The sequence below is a fragment of the Pogoniulus pusillus genome, chromosome 30 (genome assembly GCF_015220805.1).
Source record: "Pogoniulus pusillus isolate bPogPus1 chromosome 30, bPogPus1.pri, whole genome shotgun sequence".
Lineage (NCBI taxonomy): Eukaryota > Metazoa > Chordata > Aves > Piciformes > Lybiidae > Pogoniulus > Pogoniulus pusillus.
In genome coordinates this window covers 2,843,076-2,864,660 of record NC_087293.1, presented here as the reverse complement: position 1 = coordinate 2,864,660, position 21,585 = coordinate 2,843,076, and the positions used below count along the sequence as shown (strand labels likewise).

The following is a 21,585-nucleotide window of genomic DNA, read 5'->3' as shown; positions in this document are numbered from 1 at the left end:
AAAAGCTGCCAGTATAGCTTTTTAAGGAAAGGAAGCAGAGAACGCAGTTTTAAACACTCCAAAGGCAGCAGAGTAGCACTTGATTTACGAACAGCTCACAGGAACCTCAACAGCAAAGGAGCAAGAGAGGGGATGTGAAACTTCAAGGCACCCAGATTTGTCCCCCTGCCTTCCAGAACTGCAGGAAGGGGTCGCATCTTCCACATTTCAAGGACAGGTTAATAATCAGACTTGAAACTCTTCTGAAAATTGGATGGGATAAGCTTGCACAAGTGCCTCAAGGATATGCTCCTGCCTTGGAACACAACTGACACTGATGCCAGTGAAAACTTCTCAGACCCTTGTAGTCAGCACAGCATTTATCTTGCCATTTCTTCCAACTCCTCATGCAAAACATTTCTCACATCAACACACAAGACACCTCCGAGACCAGGAGCTGGCAATACCAGACACGTACATGTTTAAACCCATTAGCTCATACCCAGTTCAGTTTTTAGTCATTGATTCAAACCACCACAACAAAAGCAGATCAGGTAATTGTCAGTATATTTGCTTGTTTTTAAATGCTAGGGAGCCACAGCCTCTATGCCACAACTAAAGGCACCAACAAGCCAACCAGCCCTTCATGAGTCGTTTTATAGTCTGCCACAGTGTTTTATATCTTACTGAAAGCTGAAAGGACCACAGACAACCACTCCTTAATCCTGCTGAACAGTCCTTAAAACAAATAACATGTGGGCATTTTTTTCCCAGTGCTGGACAGCATGAGCTCAGGGAAGGCTGAAGTGGAATTCAGAGAAAGGGTTGTCTTCCACAGTCCTAGCACTGCCAGCACCAACAGGAATGGAAATGCAAGGTCAGAACTCAGGCTCTAGTCAGGGTCCTTTATCTAGAGATCTTCACAGCAGCAAAGACTTGTTTTATATATATCTCCCATTACACTGTGAGCAGAACTAAATAAATGTAACTGAAGATTAACATCAAAGAAGTAATACAAGACAAAAATTAAGCCTACATTGAAAGGAAAGAACTCAGGCGTGGCATTTGCAGTGCTGCAGACCCTTCTTGAACAACTACTCAAATAGAACTCAGGTTTTGAGACAAAGTCCTTCAGCTAGAACCCACAAACCTGAAGAAAGCAGACACTATCAACCAATAACCAGCATCCACCAGCAAAAAGCTGTTCACTGAGGCTTCCCACACAAGAACTGAAACTTCTGGTGTTTTGCATTGAAAAAGGGTGGGGGGAGAGCTCCATTTTCAATAACATTAAAGACTAGATGGTTTTGAAAGTCTATTTCCCCACTGTCCTAGTTTGCTTTCAAAGATGCACCTTTCATGTTACCTTAGTTCAGAGGGCTAATCCAGTATGAAACTAATATATGTAACCAAAGTCTTGGTTTCTCAGGAGGGGTGTGGCTTTTCTGCCTTTCACAAGCACAAATGGACAGCACATCATTTTAAGATGCAGATTAGGATGCAAAATTCTGGAAGAAAAGGAACAAGACAGAGACCCATAATGGCACACAATTAATGAGAAAACGTCTGCCCTTAAAACCTCTCACCCTGGCCTTCCTGACAGCCAGGCTTAAAATTCAAATCTTCACCAACCTTGATGAGACTTTATATGAAGACAAATCTGCCACTCCATTTCTTCTTTCAACTTCATTATATAACAGTGTTGTGCTCACTTTATGCAGTTCACCTCCAAACACAAGCTAAATAAGCATCCCTGTGATACAAAGAATTTGTTAATGCTACTCCGACTAAATGCTCATTGCGAGGCAGCAAAATTAGGGCTAACCATTCCATGAAAGACACTTCAAATTAGTGCAGAAGACAAAGTGTCTCAATTCCATACTTTCAAAATGATTCAGGCATATGCATGTATAATGCAGACAACACTACAAAAGCATGTAGAAGAGAGCTATACACTCAGTAATAACATAAAGGAGACGGCAATGTCTATGAATTTAGAAACTGAGGTGTGCAATCAGATTTTCCAAGGTGTTTACCCACTTAAAGTATGTCAGAAGGCACCTAATGAGCTGTGGAAAAAAAGTGGATGCAAAGCCTTGCTACCTGACTCCCAGTTAAAACACCTTTAAAGTTGTTTTGAAATGAAATCAAAGCAGTTTGTATGTAGACATTCTAGAAAATGCCTTCATTGCCCAGGGTCGAGATCCCAGTTCCTGCGAATATGCACCACGCACGATGCCATTACAACATTCCACAGATTAGATTAAAAAAGCCAAAATCCAAAAGGAACAACAACAAAAAAAAACCACCCTGAAGTTCAACATTTTCCACATTCATACAATTTATTACAAAACTTCAATGAAAATTAGTGTTATGGTATATAAAAAGTTCAGTACATGCCATCACTCAGCTGACAGATAAAAATGCTTGCCACAGAAATTCTTGCAATCAGTGCTGGAGACCTGAAGATAAATCTCCAGAGGCATCCACAGGAGCTGTTGGCATGTGCAGTGTTTATGCTGTGTTAAGGCACGATGATTTAGGAAAGTCAGCTTCTTTGCATCACTGGTGAATCATCAGTGCTTTGCACATTTTCTCATAGCTGACACAAATAGAAACCACCAGAGACGAAGCTCCAAAACTAACCAAAGCATAAAGAAAATGATGGAAGACTGATATGATACACAAGGAGTTCAAATGGCAGGTGAGTGATGCAAACACACACACATTGACTGTAAACAGCCCACCAGGTCTTTCAGTACTAATCACAAATTGCTCACAACAACCTAGCTGATCCACGACTAATTCCTCAAAACCAGCACGACCACTAGCCCAAACAGTGTACTCTATCAGCTGTGGTATAAAAGGGTAAAGGAAGGATAATAAGCCCCCATTGATAAGTATGAAGACAGTGTTACCAAAAGAAAAGAGCTACAATATACTTGATTAACATGGAATATAGAAACCAAGCCGTTTCACAACACGATCTTCAGACTTTGTGTTTCACGCAGGTCTCGATCTGCGGCATCCGGCTTTTGTATTTCAACGTTACCATTCGGTCAAAGACAAGACAGCACCCATCCACTTAGAGACCTGTATGCTGCTGGGAACAGAAGTGGAAAACAAAGAGCATTAGAAAGGACCAACTCTCAGCACTGTCAGAGCCCTCGGAGGGCCAGCTACAGCCCCTCCAAGCAAAGCAGTGTAATCCAAGGAACTGAGTGTTTCAGTCACTGCATCACAGGGACCTGCATTGGAACTACAGCAACTGAGTCGGATGCAGTTTGGCCCCAAATATTTATCACAAATGTCTAATAAGAGCACATAAATAAAGAATCTATTTTTAGTTACATACTTGAAGCACTCACACCATGGTCTCTCTGCAAGAGCCCAAGAACTGCATTACAACTCATCTCAACAGCAACGCACACAAGAAACCAACGGCAGTCAGCCTGTTGTACCGAGTGCTACTTCTGGGGAGGAAAATAAAATCCACTTATCTGAACAGGGCTAAAAGAAAGCAGCAGATCTGATGTCATGCACAAACAATCCTTATGACACTGCTTAGGTATAACAGGAAATAAACCAGATTTTTTCAAGCATTGCCACAGCAGGATTCATATGGCTGAACAAAGGGATACTGCTCTGCAAATTCAAACATAACTCCCAGGGTTTGATACAGCTCTACAGCTACTTGCCAATCAAAAATGCTGTTGCAAAGAAAGTAAATTCCAATTTTCCCTAAAAATTTGGCCTTAAGAAGCTGTGTCAGATTTGGAACACAGGAGATACCTCAAATTCTCCAGTCCCCAAACCACTCACTTCCAACACGAGAAAAATAGTGCAATCCAAACATTCGTCTGGATGGAAAACAGAAACATCCTAGAAAACATTGTGCAGTACAGAGCAACACTTGTCCAGACTGCAAGGAGCAAGGAAAGCTGACAAAAGGGTCCTTTGCTCTTTGCCATTGTGTTCAATACAAAATTTTAAGGAGGCTACCACTTCCCATACCAATCAGAACAGCCAACACGAAGGCTCCAAAGCCAGACTCTGACCACTGATAACCAAACCAAATACTCATATTCACAATGAACCTACCGTGCTACACTGCTACTTCAAGTATTAAAACCAAGCCAAATTTCTGCCACTGCCTGCCTAACTCTGTTAGAGAAAATACCTGAAGAGGAAATTGAAACTGAGGTTTCAGTCTGACAAAAAGGCTAGAATTTCCAATAAACCTGAAGGCTCAGGTTATAAGCATAGCTGCGCACTGCTGCTACCAGCACTGGCAGCAGGATTATTCACACGGTTATAGAACATACTTGGGCAAAGTATGTTTGTGCATTTGCAGTATGGATTGCTTTCACTGCTCTCCTAATCTCCTCCTGAGACAATATTTCATGAGACATTACACTGATAGCACTCTTTACAAATCTGATCTCTGGGTTTATCCAATTAACCTTGCAGCCCCCCCATGCTCATCAACACACAGCTTTAAGAAACACCTCGGCCTGCAGTGAGAACTCACACTGTCATTTCAGACAGACCATGCATTTCTCCAGCATGTCAATAAAGCAAAACTTGCCCAGTAAGCAGCACTAGGTACACCTGCACCCTGATGCACATGGTCAGGTATCTCACACAATCCTGTGTTTGCAAATGTTTTGAGAGCTTTGGGAAGGAATGGATTTGCCTCCCTCTCAGCTGCTTCTAAGAACACCACTACTCTGCAAGGCAGAGCTTGACATCTCTTTATGTACACTTCTGAATTCACAAAGAGAGAAACTGCTTATAAGCAGTTACATTTCCTCACTGACCATTGTTTTTTCTTCAGGTAACATCTATTTTATGCTCTAGCTACATTTTCTCACTGACTGTTTGACACTTTGAGTGTCAAATCATTAGTAAGAATTTGGAGAAATGGCATCTTTCCAATAAGAAAGAGTATTGGATGCAATGCTCTGTTAGCTAGTTCTGAGATCTGAGAATATCAGAACAATTTGCTAGCAGGTGTTCCAATCTTTTCCATTTTATGCTTTGCAAACATTGTGTCATTCCTTGGAATGCTTTTAAGTTTGCAAAGGAGAGACTGTTTTGGGAGGTGTTGAGGACTATTTCTCTCTCCTCTCCTCTGTAAGAACAGCAGTTCTAGAAAGTGGTCTCAGTGCTTTATAAGATGCATAAATCCTATAGTGTTAGAAACTATAAACCACTACTGCTAGGAGAGAATTTTCCTTAATGAAATAGGTCCTAACAAAGCCAAGATAATTTTGCATATGGAAGTGCAGGCAGATAAAAATTACAGAATCCCAGAATACTAAGAGTTGGGAAGGACCCCAAAAGATCATCCAGTCCAACCCCCTTCCAGGGAAGGATCACCTAGGGCAGGTCACACAGGAATGCATCCAGGTGGGCTTTTAACATCCCTAGTGTAAGAGACTCCACAACCTCTCCAGGCAGCCTGTTCCAGGGCTCTGTTATCCTCCTTATGCTCAAGGGAACCTCCTCTGCTCCAGCTTGCATCCATTGCCCCTTGTCCTATCACTGGATATCACTGAGCAGAGCCTGGGGCTCCATTCTCCCAATATTGCCCTTTGCATCTTGATCAACGTGAATGAGGACATCCCTCAGGCTCCTCTTCTCCAAGCTAAAAAGCCCCATCTCCCTCAGCCTGTCCCCACAAAGCAGATTTTCCACTGCCTGCAGCATCTTTGTGACTCTGCACTGGGCTCTTTCAAACAGTTCCCTGACGTTCTTCTTGAACTGAGGGGCCCAAGCAAGCTTCTTTAAAAGCCAAAAGCCAGACAATACTGAGGTACAAGAGGTTCACAGACCTGGCTTATACTGCTACACCTTTTTGCTTTGGGGAAGATTTGCACAGCTTATTTTTCATTCAAGGCCACAGGCAGAGATGCTGTGGAACAGCAAGGTCACAATCCAAGTGCAACACTGTCTTTTATTACATTCCACCAACTGAAAGCAGTATGATTTAATAGGGAGATGTAAGATGCTATTTTTTAGATGAGCAAAGCCAAATGAAAGTGTTACTGTTCTATACAGCAAGGATTAGAAACCCTAACATGACTCACCTGAAGCCTGCCTAGCCCTCCACACAATGTGGCTCTTGAGGACTCAGCTATGAACTTTCTATAAAAGTTAACTTCAAGGTCCTATGGAGCCAGACAAGTTCCAGACTTGAGCTGTACAGTAGCAGAAGAAAAACTTCTATCAGAAGCCTACTGTAAGGGAAACAAAAACTTGTGTGAGCCCTTCAGTGTAGGGTTTGCTGAACCACTCCCCAGCCAGAAGAGCTGAAAAGAGCTGGAGAATGAGAGCACTCCTCCAAGCCAGAGAAACAGCCACTGGCAGTGCCAGGCACTTGTTCCAAATACTACAAATTTGCCCAAGCTTCACATTCTCCAGGCTCTCAAATTCAGCTGCCAAAAACTACAACAGGATCTTCACTTCCTCAGATGACATTTCTCAGCAGATCAATTCAGTATTCAGCAGCATCGTTTTAGCAGGCTGGTTGCTATGACAATGCCTTGTGTTGTTCTCTTAAATGATGTCAATTCATTGGTAGGAAGAAGCAGCTCTTTGGTGCCTTTAGTACTGGTTCTACCAAGAACCAGAACAGTGTTAGTGTGCTCAGGAGGCTTTCAAATACTTGTGGAAACCAGAAGCTGTATTGAAAAAAAAATTCAACATCCTACAGATATTTTAAGTGTTAAGATGCTTAGTTTTTTTTTCTGAGCACATATCCCTAACCACAGCTATATTTCCAGCTGGCTATATTTGTTTTCCATAGGCTGGCTTCTGTTACTGGTTTGTCCCAAAATGATCTTGAAGCTGAGTGGGAGACAGACAATCCAGATTTGTAAGAATAAGAAGAGGAAAACAGATTGCAGAGATATACTTTTAGGAACAAAGAAGAAAAGAGAAGAAACACCCCTCAATAACCACTTCATTTGAAACAATCATTCCAGCTTGTTGTAATAATTGTTCATCTGGGATGGACAAGTTCAGAAATTGGCAGATATGCTGTTGGGATTACTGCAAGCTTATTTCACAAGCATTTTGTAGTATCCAAATAAAGCTAAATCTAAACCTGGTTTAGTTTTTGTTAGCTTACTCCACCCCTCCATCTCCTTCCTTTCCAATCCTTCATTTGAACTGTCAAGGAGAAGCAGCAGTAAGCTCCTCCACTTTACAGCAGGGTCTTGCATTTCAGAAGCAAAAAATCTGAACAAAATCAAGCTTGTCTTCAAGTCTTTACCATGCTTCACATGGACTTGTAAGATGAGTATATCAAAATTTAGGGTGAAAAAAGATACAATTATTCCTGCTCATTCCTAGAGTATGCTGGTGAAGAGCTGTGCTCTCACTGCCTGCTGCAAACACCTTCACATGCACTGTGAACAGTCCCTGGGGCTGTTCAAGGCAGGATTGGATGTGGCACTTGGTGCCATGGTCTAGCCTTGAGAATTGTGGTAAAGGGTTGGACTTGATGATCTGTGAGGTCTTTTCCAGCCTTGTTGATACTGTGATACTGTTTGCACACAGAGGCCATGACATGCTTGGAAGAAAGGACAAAACAGTGTCAGTCATCACCTTTGCTAGGGCTGCTCTCAAAAGTTCTTCACCACCATCTCCTAGAATAGGTCTCCTCACAGCCTTTTGTCAAAACCTGCAGTTGGCAGCATGGTCACTCCTGTTCCCAAAGGCATCTTCCTTTCCTACCTCTAACCCAGTTTCCACCAGTGCTCCTCTTCATTCTCTTTCCAGTTTCTGCTTCTCCACAGCAAGAAATCTGTCTATCCTCTTTGGAAACTTTTAATATATTCCCTGTGTACAAGCTTTGCCTTTGACACTCCCTTTATGCTTCTCTTACTCCAGCCTTCAAAGTGAAAAAAAAAAAAAAGTGCTTGAAGTAAATTTTCCCTCTTCTATTTCCATAAAACCTTTCAAGATGCCCCTATTCAAAAGGGCTCAGGCAAACCAGACCTTCCAGTCATCTCATAAGGATAATAGAGACTCATCAGTCTTTTTGGCAAAGACTTGACTGTAACATTTCTTAATCATTATGCAATGCCAGACTCCTTCCAGAAAAGCCCAAAAGCATTTAACAGCCTTTTCCCCACCTCAAAATACAACTGAAATCAGAAGTATTCCACAGATTTTGGGTATTACCACAGTTCATTATCTTCCTATTTAATCACAGAATCATAGAACCATAGATAGAATGGTCTAGGTTGGACGGGACCTCAAAGATCATCCAGCTCCAAACCCCTGCCATAGGCAGGGACACCTCCTGCTAGAGCAGGTTGCTCAAGGCCACATCTAACCTGGCCTTAAACACCTCCAGGGAGGAAGCAGCCACAAACTCCCTGGGCAACCCATTCCAGTGCCTCACCACTCTCACTGGAAAGAACTTCCTCCTAACATCTAGTCTAAAACTACCCTCTTCCAGCTCAAACCCATTAGCCCTTGTCCTATCATAACAAGACCTTGTCAATAGTCCCTCCCCAGCCTTCCTGTAGGCCCCCTTCAGATACTGAAAGGCCACTATAAGGAGGCACCACCCCTGGAGGTCTTCAAGAAAAGACTGGATGAGGCACTTGGTGCCATGGTCTGGTTGACTGGACAGGGCTGGGTGCTAGGTTGGACTGGATGATCTTGGAGGTCTCTTCCAACCTGGTTGATTCTATGACCCTATGATCCTCGAATCCTTCTCTTCTCCAGACTGAAGAGCCCCAACTCTCATAGCCTGTCCTCACAGCAGAGGTGCTCCAGCCCTCTGATCATCTTCGTGGCCCTCAAGCTCTTACCTATGAAGGTATTTCCACTACGCTTCTCTTTTCCCAAAACACCTTACATCATCTTTCTACCTGTGTTTTATGAGGGGGGAAATACTTTAAAGGGACTTTATAAGAAAAGTAAAACTTACTAATCCAAAAAGAGTAAAAGTTACTTTTTAACATAAATTAACTATAAAGCTGTGTGTTTTTCTCAGCAGAAAGGGTCAAAGGAGCAAACAGAGAAGACTGCTTTCAGTTGCAAAGCTGATGCTTTCAACTTCTTGTAAAACTAGAACCTGAGAGATGTTCAAGATAAGCTGCAATAGAACAAAAAGACTCCTAGCAAGTTGCCAGTTTGGTTCTGGTAACTGCTGTGTTAATTACAGGTTTCCTGGTTTTATCTGGAAATAGAGCCTTCAAAAAAATACAGCAAACAAATCTGATGGGAATGCTGAAGGTTCAAACCATCATTCCTCCTAAATTGCAAAGTCACTTAACATGCACAAGAGAAGCTTCCCTAAGGCCAAGTTCTGAGTGAGGTTTTGCTTCAACGGGCTGCCAGGATCACACAGCAATGCTGGGCTTCAGCACATCAGCCAAAGAATGGCACTAAAAGTCTATCAATCAACTCAAGGCTAGCAAAAAAGTCAAAAATTCTTTCCTGTCAAGCAATATTATTTCCATAGCAGCTGCAGCAAGGTAGTTTAGCTGAGTCCAAAGAAACAGCAGAACCTGCACATAAGAAGATCTTGTTCAAATCTCTCAAATATGTTCACATTCAATATTTCAGAGAGGTTCACAGATTGCTTTGGGTTGGAAGGGATCCTCAAAGGACAGCTTGTGCAACCTCCCTGCAGCCAGCAGGGACATCTCCAAGTAGATCAAGCTGCTCAGGGTCACATGCAGCCTGATCTTGATTGTCTCCAAGAACAGGGCCTTAACCACATCCCTGGGCAGCCTGTTCCAGCACTTCACCACCCTCGTTGCACAGAACTTCCTCTTGATGTCCAACCTAAATCTACCCTGCTCCAGTTTCAAAGCACTGCTCTCATCCTATCCCCACAGGCCCTTTCAAACAGTTTCAACCCAGCCTCTCTATAGGTCCCCTTCAGATATTGAAATGCAGTTCTAAGGTCTTCCTGGAGCCTTCTCTTCTCCAGTCTGAACAGCCCCAAATCTCTCAGCAGAGGTGCCCCAGTCCTCTGATCATCTCCTCTGGACTCTCTCCAGCAGGTCCATGTCTGTGCTGGGAGCTCCATAGCTGGACACAGCACTGTAAGTGAGGTCTCACCAGATCAAGGAGGCAGGACCACCTCTCTCAACCAGCAGACTAAGTAACTTCCTTAAGTTTTAGCTCAAAGTAAATCACAACAAGATTGTGCAGACACTTAGTTAAACCTACAAAGCTTTCCTGCTTACTACATCCTGTGCTCCAAGATGTATTTCAGATTAGCAAAGTGAAGTATTCACAGAGTAACACTTTACTTGCATGCACAGGGGCATGGTCACAACTGTTTACTGATGTATCCATGGCTGCAAATTCAGCCTGGGACAAACCCTGCTCCAATTTGGTTTTACAAGTAGCATACCCAGAAGCTGGGAAGCACAGCTAATTCTAGTGCCATTACTGGCTACCCATTAGTGGGAATACTGCATCCTGTCAGCACTCAGATACTGATTTCACAGCAAATCCAGTATCTAGGAACTGAAGAGCTCTGAAGAGATTTCCATCCTTTGCCATCCTGTGCTCTGCAAGCAACAACTATAGACAATCCTGCTAAATTGAGGGTGAGGAGTTTTTCTTACTATCCCTCTAAAGGATTACAAATGTGATTTGTAAGTCTCAGAAAGGACTGAGCTCCTTTGCAAAAGTCACTAATAATTCTGTACACCACATCAGGTTGCCTGCATCAAACAGCCATGTTCACAAGCAGACAGCTTGGCCACATGATAACAAAGTCACCATGAAAACTTGGGACCTCCAGTTCAGACTCAAATATTTAGCAGGCTGTATAATTACCAGCTCCTGTCTGGGGAAGTGAGAGCTTTGTGGCAGACACTGCCTGGTCAGCCACGAAATTATCCTCAGATTTCCAGCTCTGGGAAAATGTAATGTTGGTATGGAAACTGGAAGACATGATGTGAAGACTTCTCTATCTGCAAAACTTGGAACTGTGACAAGAAACCTGTGTTTGAATTACTTTTTTTCCTCCTTAACTCAAAGATCACCACACACATACCAGTAAAATCATCAACATCTGCTTAAAGACAAATCCAGTGAATAAGTTTATTCCTTAGGAGACTTTTTTGTCTTTTTCTTTTTAACATAAACAGGAAGACTGAAGGTTCAAATAAAGGCAACAACAAAAAAAAACTCCTTATTTTAGGCTTGGAATGTTGGCAGTTGCCACAAGGTCATAAGGGATAATATAATCCATTTTATTCAAGCTTTACATTCCAGAAGAGCAGCAATCACAACTAGAGTATTAAACTGAAGTATTAAGCAACAAGACTACTCATATCCTTCCATTTTTTATCCTTGTAGTTGAAAGAAAAATCATGCCTGAAGAAAGCATGAATACCTGCTCCAAGAATTTTGCTCTTCACTCACTCTGATCCCACCTAAATCCATCAGACATGACATCAAGGGAGTCTGCATCCACCACACATAACCAGTGTGTCTCTGATTCTGTTTGGTTCCTCAAAGCTCAGCAGCCTACATACCCTCAAACACTCTAACTTTGGTTTATATATACTCCAATTAATTCTCTGAGTAGCTTTTGCTAACAAATCTGGATGATCTAAAAATAAAGCACTGAATAAGCATTTACAGGTCTTAAAAACAGCTGGAGAAGTAATATTTGCATAATCTTTTTTTTCCTAATTAATCCAGAAGATCACTCCAGTTTTTCCTGTAAGTACTGACAAAGCAAGTCCAAAGTGCAAAATTCATAGAATGGCTCAGGCTGAAAGGGACCTCAGAGGTCATCTACTCCAAACTCCCCACCATGGGCAGGGAAGCCTCTCAACTAGACTCAGCTGATCAACATCTCATCCAACTTGGCCTTGGACACCCCTCTAAGGAGGAGGCATCCACAACTTCCATGGGCAACCTACTGCAGAGTCTCACCACTCTCATGCAGAAGAGCTTTTTCCTAAGCTCCAGTCTAACCCTGCTCTCCCTCAGCTTCAAACCATTCCACCTTGTCCTGTCTCTAGACACCCCCGTGAGATGTCCTTCCACAGCCTTCCTGTAGGATCCCTTCAGGTATTGGAAGGCAGCTCTAAGGTCTCCCTGTAGTCTTCTCTAGGCAGAAGACCCCCAACTCCCTCAGTCTATTCTCACAGCAGAGGTGCTCCAGCCCTTGGATCATCTTTGTAGCCTCCTCTGGACTCACTCCAACAGCTTCTTGTCCAACAGTCCCTCTTGTGACAGGACACCAGAGCTGAACACAGTATTTGAAGGGGGGTCTCACAACTAAAATGCTGGAAATCTTAAATAAGAGAAGTAAACATGCCAGAAAAATCATACCTGATGCATCCAGATGTTAAACCTCTTAATCATCACCAGGCTTCATCCTCATTTGGGCTTGCATCTGTGCAATCATCTCCTGCATGCGGCGCAGCTGTAAGACAAAAACACCCACGTTTCAGACAGTTTCCTGAGGAATCCAGAACCCAAAACTTAACTTTTTTTCTTGCATGGCTGAACACAGATCTCATTTGCCCCTTTATAAATGACAAACATTAGAATAATTCACATGGTTGAATATTTTGTTTTCCCCATCTCAGATTCTTTAATGCAATTATAGAATCGACCAGGTTGGAAGAGACCTCCAAGATCATCCAGTCCAACCTAGCACCCAGCCCTAGCCAATCAACTAGACCTTGGCACTAAGTGCCTCATCCAGGCTTTGCTTGAACACTTCCAGGGATGACGACTCCACCACCTCCCTGGGCAGCCCATTCCAGTGCCAATCACTCTCTCTGCCAACAACTTCCTAACAACATCCAGCCTAGACCTCCCCTGGCACAACTTGAGACTGTGTCCCCTTGTTCTGTCACTGGTTGCCTGGGAGAAGAGACTGACCCCCATCTGGCTACAACCTCCCTTCAGGTAGTTGTAGACAGCAATGAGCTCTGCCCTGAGCTCTGCCTCTTCTCCAGGCTGCACACCCCCAGCTCCCTCAGCCTCTCCTCATGGGGTTTGTGTTCCAAGCCCCTCACCAGCTTTGTCATTCTTCTCTGGACACCTTCCAGCACCTCAGCATCTCTCTTGAATTGAGGAGCCCAGAACTGGACACAGTACTCAAGGTGTGGCCTGACCAGTGCTGAGCACAGAAGAATAACCTCCCTTGTCCTACTGGCCACACTATTCCTGATGCAGGCCAGGATGCCATCGGCTCTGCTACCCACCTAGGCACACTGCTGGCTCATCTTCAGCCTACTATGTACCAGTACCCCCAGGTCCCTTTCTTCCTGGCTGCTCTCAGCCACTCTGTCCCCAGCCTGTAGCACTGCTTGGGGTTGTCGTAGCCAAAGTCTAGAACCCTGCACTTGGCTTTGTTAAATCTCATCCCATTGGCCTCTGCCCACCCATCCAGCCTGTCAAGGTCCCTCTGCAGGGCTCTCCTACCCTCCAACAGATCAACACCTGCTGCTAGCTTGGTGTCATCTGCAAACTGGACTCAATCCCCTTGTCTAGATCATCAACAAAGATACATCTGACTTCTAACAATACATCTAACTCCCCCAAAAGATCTGTAAGAACATTTATAATGAAACCTAAGCAATAAAATCCAAATCTTCTGAAGCTTGCAGCACTCAGTTTAACATTTCATGCACAATAAAGACAACATGGGCAAACTGCTTGAGTGAGCTGAAGCAGCTTTGTTCTGCTAGGAGCCCTCCAAGCACAGTATCATGTATGAATCCTCATCTTGTTAGCAGCAGTATCTGGTTAACCACAATTTGCAGAGTTGACAGCCAAGCAACATGTAGGCAGAAGGAAAAAAACTACACCAAAAGCAAACTAGGAAGATGTTTACAAAAATCTGGAAAGACAGACTAAACATACTAAGCATATTGATGCTTACATCTAAACAATGACCTTTCCTGCAAGTAACTGTTGGGGGTTTCTTAAGGCTTTTTCTTATAAGTTAAATTCCTTTCTCAGAAAAGGCCTATTAAATATAATGGCCTTTTTCTCAAAAAAAAACCCAAACCAAACCACACACACCAAAAAAAAAACCAAAAACCAAACCCACACCAATGCTTCAAAGAAAGAATAAGAAACACTAAAAGAGCTTTTTGAAATGCACATGCAAATACTTCTGATTTGGTTTACAAATAACTGGGTGTTTCCTTCCAGATGCAAGTGGGGATGCTCCACACACACAACAAGATTTGGACTGGAGGTTAGGAAGAAATTCTTCATAGCGAGGGTTGTGAGGCACTGGGGAAGGTTGTCAGTGAGGTTATGAATGTCCTCTCTCTGGCAGTGTTCAAGGCCAGGCTGGATAACACCTGAGCAATCTGCTCTAGTGGCACCGTCCCTGGGGGTCTTCAAGAAAAGCCTGGATGAGGCACTTAGTGCCATGGTCTGGTTGACTGGCTAGGGCTGGGTGCTAGGTTGGACTGGATGATCTTGGAGGTCTCTTCCAACCTGGTTGATTCTATGATTCTATAAGTGCATTAATCCTGGACTGGGGTGCATTAAGAGTGTGGTCAGCAGATTGAGGGAGGTTCTTCTCCCCCTCTACTCTGCCCTGGTGAGACCTCACCTGGAATATCTGGTCTGGTTTTGGGCTCCCCAGTTCAAGAGGGACAGGGATCTACTCAAAAGAGTCCAATGGAGGGCTAAAAAGATGATTAAGGGGCCAGAGCACTGCCCTGTGAGGAGAGGCTGAGGGACCTGGGGCCTTTTGGTCTGGTGAAGAGAAGACTTAGAGAAGATCTAATCAATGTTTACAAATATCTGAGGGCTGGGGCTCAAGAGGGAGGGGACAAACTTTTCTCAGTTGTGCCCTGAGATAGTACAAGGGGCAATGGATGTAAACTACAGCACAGGAAGTTTCACCTCAACATGAGGAAGAACTTCTTTACTGTAAGGGTCACAGGGCACTGGCACAGGCTGCCCAGAGAGGTTGTGGAGTCTCCTTCTCCAGAGATTTTCAAGCCCTGTCTGGATGTCTTCCTGTGTGACCTGCACTGGATTCTGTGGTCCTGCTCTGGCAGGGTAGGATGGACTCGATGATCTATGGAGGTCCCTTCTGACCCCTTACACCCTTACACCCATAGCAGGGAGGTTGGAACTGGATGATCTTTTAGGTCCCTTCCAACACAAACAATTCCATGAATCTATGAACTGCCCTAACTTACAAAGTGGAAAAGAAATAGGCTGCAATTGTCATCCACATTGTACAAAACATGAGTCCACCTCCCACTGCACATCATGTAACAATCTGAGGCTTGTATAGGAAGCTTTCACTATTCTAAGAGTAACTGCATAGTTTAACATAGCCAAGTTATTACAGAATTGCTTTCCCTTTCAGGAGAGAGAGAGAGATGACCACCACACTTCATCTCCAAAAGCACTGCTATGTTTAAACAAGTGAGCTGCATTTTTATCCAGTCAGCCACATTAGCCACTCTGATGGCAGTGACTCCACCAAGGGCAATGCAAAAGAACTCGATATAGATGCTGGGCTACATGCAGGTGGTGTTGAGCTGGTTTGGGTTCTTTTTCTTCATAAAAATCAAACCAAAATAAAACACACAAAAAACCCTCAATGAAACAGTAACAACAAATGCTTAAACAAACAAAAGCCTCACAAAACCCAAAAACCAACTAAGCAAACAAAAAAACCCCAAACACACACACAAAAAAATTAAAACCCAAACCAAAACACAAAACACCACACACACAAAAAATCCCAAATCAAGCTGAAAGAAACAGAACAGAACAGAGGGAAAAAAATCAACAGCAGGTGCCTCTATCACCTTTTCTTGCCTGGCTTCAGGTATAGAGAGTAAGAGAAGTGCAGAGCTTTCATCACAGCTAGAGGTAGCAGAGCTTGCCCAGAACTAGGTGGCTCATATGCTGATAATGATCATAGAATCATAGATAGGCTTAGGTTGGAAAGAAGCTCCAAAGGTCATCTAGTCCAAGCCCCATGCAGTCAGCAGGGACATCCTCCACTAGATCAGGTTGCTCAGAGCCTTGTTGAGTCTGATCTGGAATATCTTGAGGGATAAGGCCTCAGCTACCTCTCTGGGCAACCTGTTCCAATGCTCCATGACCCTCATGCTAAAGAACTTGTTCCTAACATCCATCCTAAATCTCCTCTAACCTCAAACCATCGCCCCTTATCCTATCCCTACAGGCCGTTGGAAACAGTCCCTCTGCAGCCTTCTTGTAGGCCCCCTCCAGGTATTTATCTTCTTGCTGCAGCCTCCCAGGGTTCAACAGAGGCTAATCCAGCTCCTGTGACTGCAGCACTGACACACTCTGACAAAAGGGGATTCACACAGCAGCAGTGTGAGATGCAGCTAAGTCTGTAAGGTTCATTACATACCCATCTACACTGCTCTGCTAACCACTTCAGACAAAAAGCTTCTGATCAAAAAGACAGCATAATGCTGCAGGAAGGAGGAGGAAAAAGCAAAGCAGAACATCTTGGAAATGAGAGTTGCATTTATTCCATGGTCCAAGAAAGAATCAACTTGTAAAAACACAAAACACCTGGTCTTTTGAACTGCCTCTGCAGATTTAGCAGCAGAATAGCAAAGTAGCTTTTTTGGAAGCTCGCCTACTTGAGCTTTCCCAAGAGCAATCCAAGCTGAGCCATGAAACATTCCCAAAATAGAAACCATTCAGTAATCACAGGGGGAGATACTGCTGCACATGGATTATGGTGACTGCTCAAACACAGTGTTCTGCTAATAGGCAATACTGCATTTTAAGACTTAATATAGCTTTGAGTCTCACATTTCTTAACCTTAATTGATAAAAAGATGCCCACACCATGAAAGAAATCAGATAGTCAAATGTAAGGTAGAATAAAAGCGCTAGGAGAGCTACTCTGCTCTAACATTAAGACTGTACAGATTTGCCTTCTCCATTGCCATGTGGTGTTTTGGAAATCTACTGCTAAAGTGTTCATCTCATTCATTAGAAAATCCTAGAATGGTTCAGGCTGGAAGTGACCTTAATGATCTAGTCCCAAACCCCTGCCGTGGGCAGAGACACCTTCCACTAGACCAGGGTGCTCAAACTCCACCCAACTTGGCTTTAAACGCTTCCAGGGAGGGGGCACTTCTCCAAACTGTTGCAATGCTTCATCAGCCTCATGATTAAGAACAACTTCCTTACATGTAATCTAAACTTACTCTTGTCCCTGGCACCACGTGTCCTTGTGAAAAGGCTCTCTCCAGCTTTCTTGTAATCCATATTTAGATACTGGAAGGCAGCTATTATAGTCTCCCTGGAACCTTCTCTTCTCCAGGCTGATGAACCCCTCAGCTTGTCTTCATAGAAGAGGTGCTCTAGGCCCTTCATGATCTTTGTGGCCCTTCTCTGAACTTGCTCCAACAGGTCCATGTCCTTCTTATGCTGGGTACCCCAGAGCTGGACACAATACTCCAGGTGGAGCCTCACAAGAATGGAGCTGGGGAGAATCACCTCCCTTAACCTCCCTTATTCTGATGCAGCCCCGGATATGGTTGACCCTCTGGATCGCAAACACACATTGCCAGGTCAGGTTGAGCTTCTCTGCAATCAATACCCCCAGGTCTATCACAACTGATGATAGATCATAGTATCATAGTATCATAGTATCATCAGGGTTGGAAGAGACCTCACAGATCATCGAGTCCAACCCTTTACCACACAGCTCAAGGCTAGACCATGGAACCAAGTGCCACGTCCAACCTTGCCTTAAAGTGCCCCAGGGACGGCGACTCCACCACCTCCCCAGGCAGCCCATTCCAGTGTCCAATGACTCTCTCAGTGAAGAACTTTCTCCTCACCTCGAGTCTAAATCTCCCCTGGCGCAGCCACACACTGAACCCTGGCTGCATAACTACAAGGCTAAAGTCAGAGGGAACAAGTGAACTTAGGAGAGAATGCACAGAATGATCTTGGAGAGAAGTTGATTTGCACAGTAGGAGTGCTGTCAGCTCAAGTGTAAAATTAAAATTAAATGAAGAATCAAGCAGTATCATACTCAAAGTGGTAACCATGTCAATCTCTTCCACAATTCCTCTTCAAGAGTAGGACAGAATGCAAGAACCACTCCTACACATTACAATACAAGCTAAACACATCTTGCCTGGCTTCACCTTACTTCACCTTACACTGAACAGAAAGAAACAATCTTTCCCCTTAGCACAAGTGACTGTTAAAAGATCACACAAAGGACTGAAATTGATGTCATATCAACATCTGCAGTCCCTTTGCTGCTGAGGATTATGAGCATCAAGGGCATACTATGACTTTGATCTTGCTCAGCAGTAAACCTCACTTGTAAGAGCAGCACTAACATATTCTGCAAGGTGCTTGCACTCATCCCCTAAAGAAAGGAGACTACACAACAGCACAGGGTCAGTGCACAGGATGAAAAGGAAGCTAGGAAACAATGTTTGGAAATCTGTTAAAACAAACAATTCCTGTGAATTTCCAGATAACAAAAATTCAGAAGAGTAAACTTAACCTTGGTGTAAACTCCACTGAGTTTACTTATGTCAGGACAGAAAAGTTACTTTGAGCTATCCTGTAACTGCTGGGTAGCGACCACACAACTACTGTAGAAATACAGAAAGGAAACAGACATCTAAAATGAGGGTTAAGGGTAAAGAGTTAAAAGTGACTCACACAGCTTCCTAGTGGCTTCCACATCAACAACACAGCAAGACACAAAGCTTTGTTCTACCTACAAGGTCTCATCCGCAGTATGTTTTGCCCAGAGCACAAACTGCTGCTGTCTAAACAAGGTGAGTGGCCTTTCAGTGACAGTCCTACAGCTATCACAGGATAAGAAATGTTAAAAACCAAACCATATCTACACCTCAGTGACATGCTTCCCTTCCCCACACCAAGTAGGATTATTTATGCCCCTGCCTTTACATAAAAAGTTCATATGGGAAGAGGCTACAAGAACAGGGCAGGATGGAAAACTGCAGAGAGTCAATTTTCTAGTACACCAGGATGTTCCCATGACAGTTGCTGCTGGTTAAAAATAATTCCAGTACCAAAGAGTACAACTAATCTTGTTAACTGAAGGCAGGAAAAATACTCCTGACAAAGTCACTATACTAGAAAAGAGGCTACCTCCAAGATATTTATCTTGGCATTTGCCTTTCATGGGACACATTTTAAATAGCAGAAGTCACTCTGGCCACAGCCATCGGTCTACATAGGCAGCAAGGGTGCCTTCAAAGAACAACTCAAAAGGACAGAGAAACACAATTAAAGAGAGCTGTTCATCACTCCAGCTCCCAAGGGATTCCCACTGTTAATTTCTCACTAAGGGTTTAATTTCATGATGTTCTCCCAGGACTGAGACTGCATCTCTATGATTCTCTTCACAGATGAAGGCTGAAGCCTTCTGCACAAAGCCCACCTGCTTCCCCCTGCACTAGGCAATGCCATTCCACCACACAAACCCTCAAAGGTGTTTTTATTCCCTCAGGTCAACAGCCACATTGTCTCTCCACGTGGAAATTCTCATCTGATCCATCCTGAAAGCACTTACACAAATCCCTGCCACACCAGGCAGTTACCCACACAGTAAACGTTCAGCGAATCCTCACCTACCCAGAGGGCTGCTGCTAGACCCCTGCCTAGCAGCCCCACACCCCAGCAGGCTGTCCCCCACACTGCCTTCCATGCTGAACCACAGTTCTTCATCTCATCTGATAAAGAGTCAAACACATTCAGAATGCTGGAGGACAGAAAAGAATTGCAACATCGTGATTTATTCTCCTGTATTCAGCCTGCTGCTGCCCAACCCCACCGAAGCCAGTGGAGAGAAGGGAATTGGCCAAAGCCTCAGGGTAGCTCACTTGCAAAAATAAAAAGCAGGAAGTTTGTTCCTTGCTGTATCATGTAATCATGGCTTAACATTTTTCTGAAAGTATTGCCTCTCAAAAATGTGAAAGATTCTTATTATGAGATATTTTCAGAGTATAAAGAGCGTGGCACAATACTGCAAACCTTCCTAAGCTTGTGCTCCCAAGATCACAATCAGCTGGACTGCAGCATACGTGCTGTGAGGAACATGAGTACCTTTACTCTTATTTCCACTTCCCAGCTCAGAAAAACAGCTCATCACTTGCAAAGAAGCAAAAGGCACCACCAGACCGCGCAATAAATCCAAAATGACAGGTTAGCAATTCCAAACTGCTGAACTTTGGCATAATACAAAATCATTTAGCAAAAGTGATGCCTTGCTAAAGAGCATCCTGGCACCAGCCCAAGCATTCATTCCTTCCAAGGTTATATAAACCTCACCAAACTGTAAATAGAACTTCAAGCACCATTACTGATGGGAATGCAAAATAGGAGGGGAAATGGAATATTTGTTTTCTCTGCAAAGGCCATGGAATGCAAGCCCATTTCCTCCGTGCCTCTTTCCTCCTCATACTTTTCCCAGTCTGAACCTTAGGGATGATATGGAGATGAAGGGATTTCATACTGGCTTATCTACAGAAGATTCAGTAAAGCCTCTTGATCTCTCTGAGACAATAGAACACAGAAGTTAAAAATCTATTTGTTTTTTCAAGTTCCAGCTTAATCCTCTGCAACTTCAGCAGCAGTTATTCAGAGATGATTACTCCCGGAGGAAACTTTCAGAGAATGCCCTCAAAAAAAATCCAAGACTTCATGCCTTTAGCTATATTATATAAAGACAAATGCATGCCATACATAAATAAATAAAAATACTATATATACATTTACAGAAGGGTGGTCAGAACAGGCCAGGCTGTAATAATGTGCCTGCCATATTTCAAGTTGCCAGGAAAAGTGGTTACAGGGTAATTTTGAATGACATACATTTGAAGAGAAGTAATTCTACAAGGACATCCAAACTCCTGCTTAACTACAAAATGTGGAATTTATGTAGTGACAGTAACAGGAGAAACAGTAATGACTTAAATTCTCTAAGTCTACTGCCTGACTCTCTTACAGATTCACAGACTGCATTGGCTTGAAAGGGACCCTCAAAGGGCATCTTGTCCAACCTCTCTGCAGTCAGCAAGGACACCTCCAACTAGAGCAGGCTGCCCAAGGTCACATCCAGTCTGATCCTGAATGTCTCTAGTAACAGGGCATCAGCCACAGCCCTGGACAACCTGTTCCAGTATTTCACCACTCTCACTGCAAAGAACTCCCTCCTGATGTCCAACCTAAATCTACTCTGCTCCAATTTCAAACCATTGCCCCCCCATCCTATCACTCCAAGCCCTTCTCAACAGTCCCTCCCCAGCTTTCCTGTAGGCTCCCTTTAGATAAGGAAATGTGGCTCTGTCGTCTCCCCAGAGCCTTCTCTTCTCCAGGCTGAACAGCCCCAGTTCTTTCGGCATGGAAATCCTCAATTTTGGAAGAACTAAGGAAGTTAAAAAAAGAACACAAAAGAAAAAAATCCCCCCAAAATCCCCACCAAACAATGCTCTTGACATTTACAAAGCAAGTAGTACTCCTGGCAATCAGCTGATGGTAACTATTGCTTCACACACCCATTGGAGGTAGTTAATTTGTGTACGGCATACTTGCAGGAGTTCCACTCTCCTAAGTGTTTGGCCA

General features: G+C 43.6%; 1 protein-coding gene across 4 annotated transcripts in view; it reads right to left on the bottom strand.

Annotated features, from left to right (window-relative positions):
• Nucleotides 1-2,302: 2,302 nt before the first annotated feature.
• The window catches only part of LOC135188663 (septin-2), a 51,831-nt gene continuing 32,548 nt past the window's right edge, over nucleotides 2,303-21,585 (bottom strand). For 2 of the 4 annotated variants that reach the window (XM_064168231.1, XM_064168229.1), the window contains exons 12-13: nucleotides 12,313-12,406; nucleotides 2,303-3,079 (exon numbers count right to left, since the gene is read on the bottom strand). In XM_064168231.1, coding sequence (XP_064024301.1) covers nucleotides 12,338-12,406 — 69 coding nt within the window. In that variant the 3' untranslated portion in view covers nucleotides 2,303-3,079; nucleotides 12,313-12,337. Of the gene's footprint in view, nucleotides 3,083-6,071; nucleotides 7,880-12,312; nucleotides 12,407-21,585 lie in introns of all 4 variants that reach the window. The other 2 variants (XR_010307779.1, XM_064168230.1) reach the window with 2 other exon arrangements.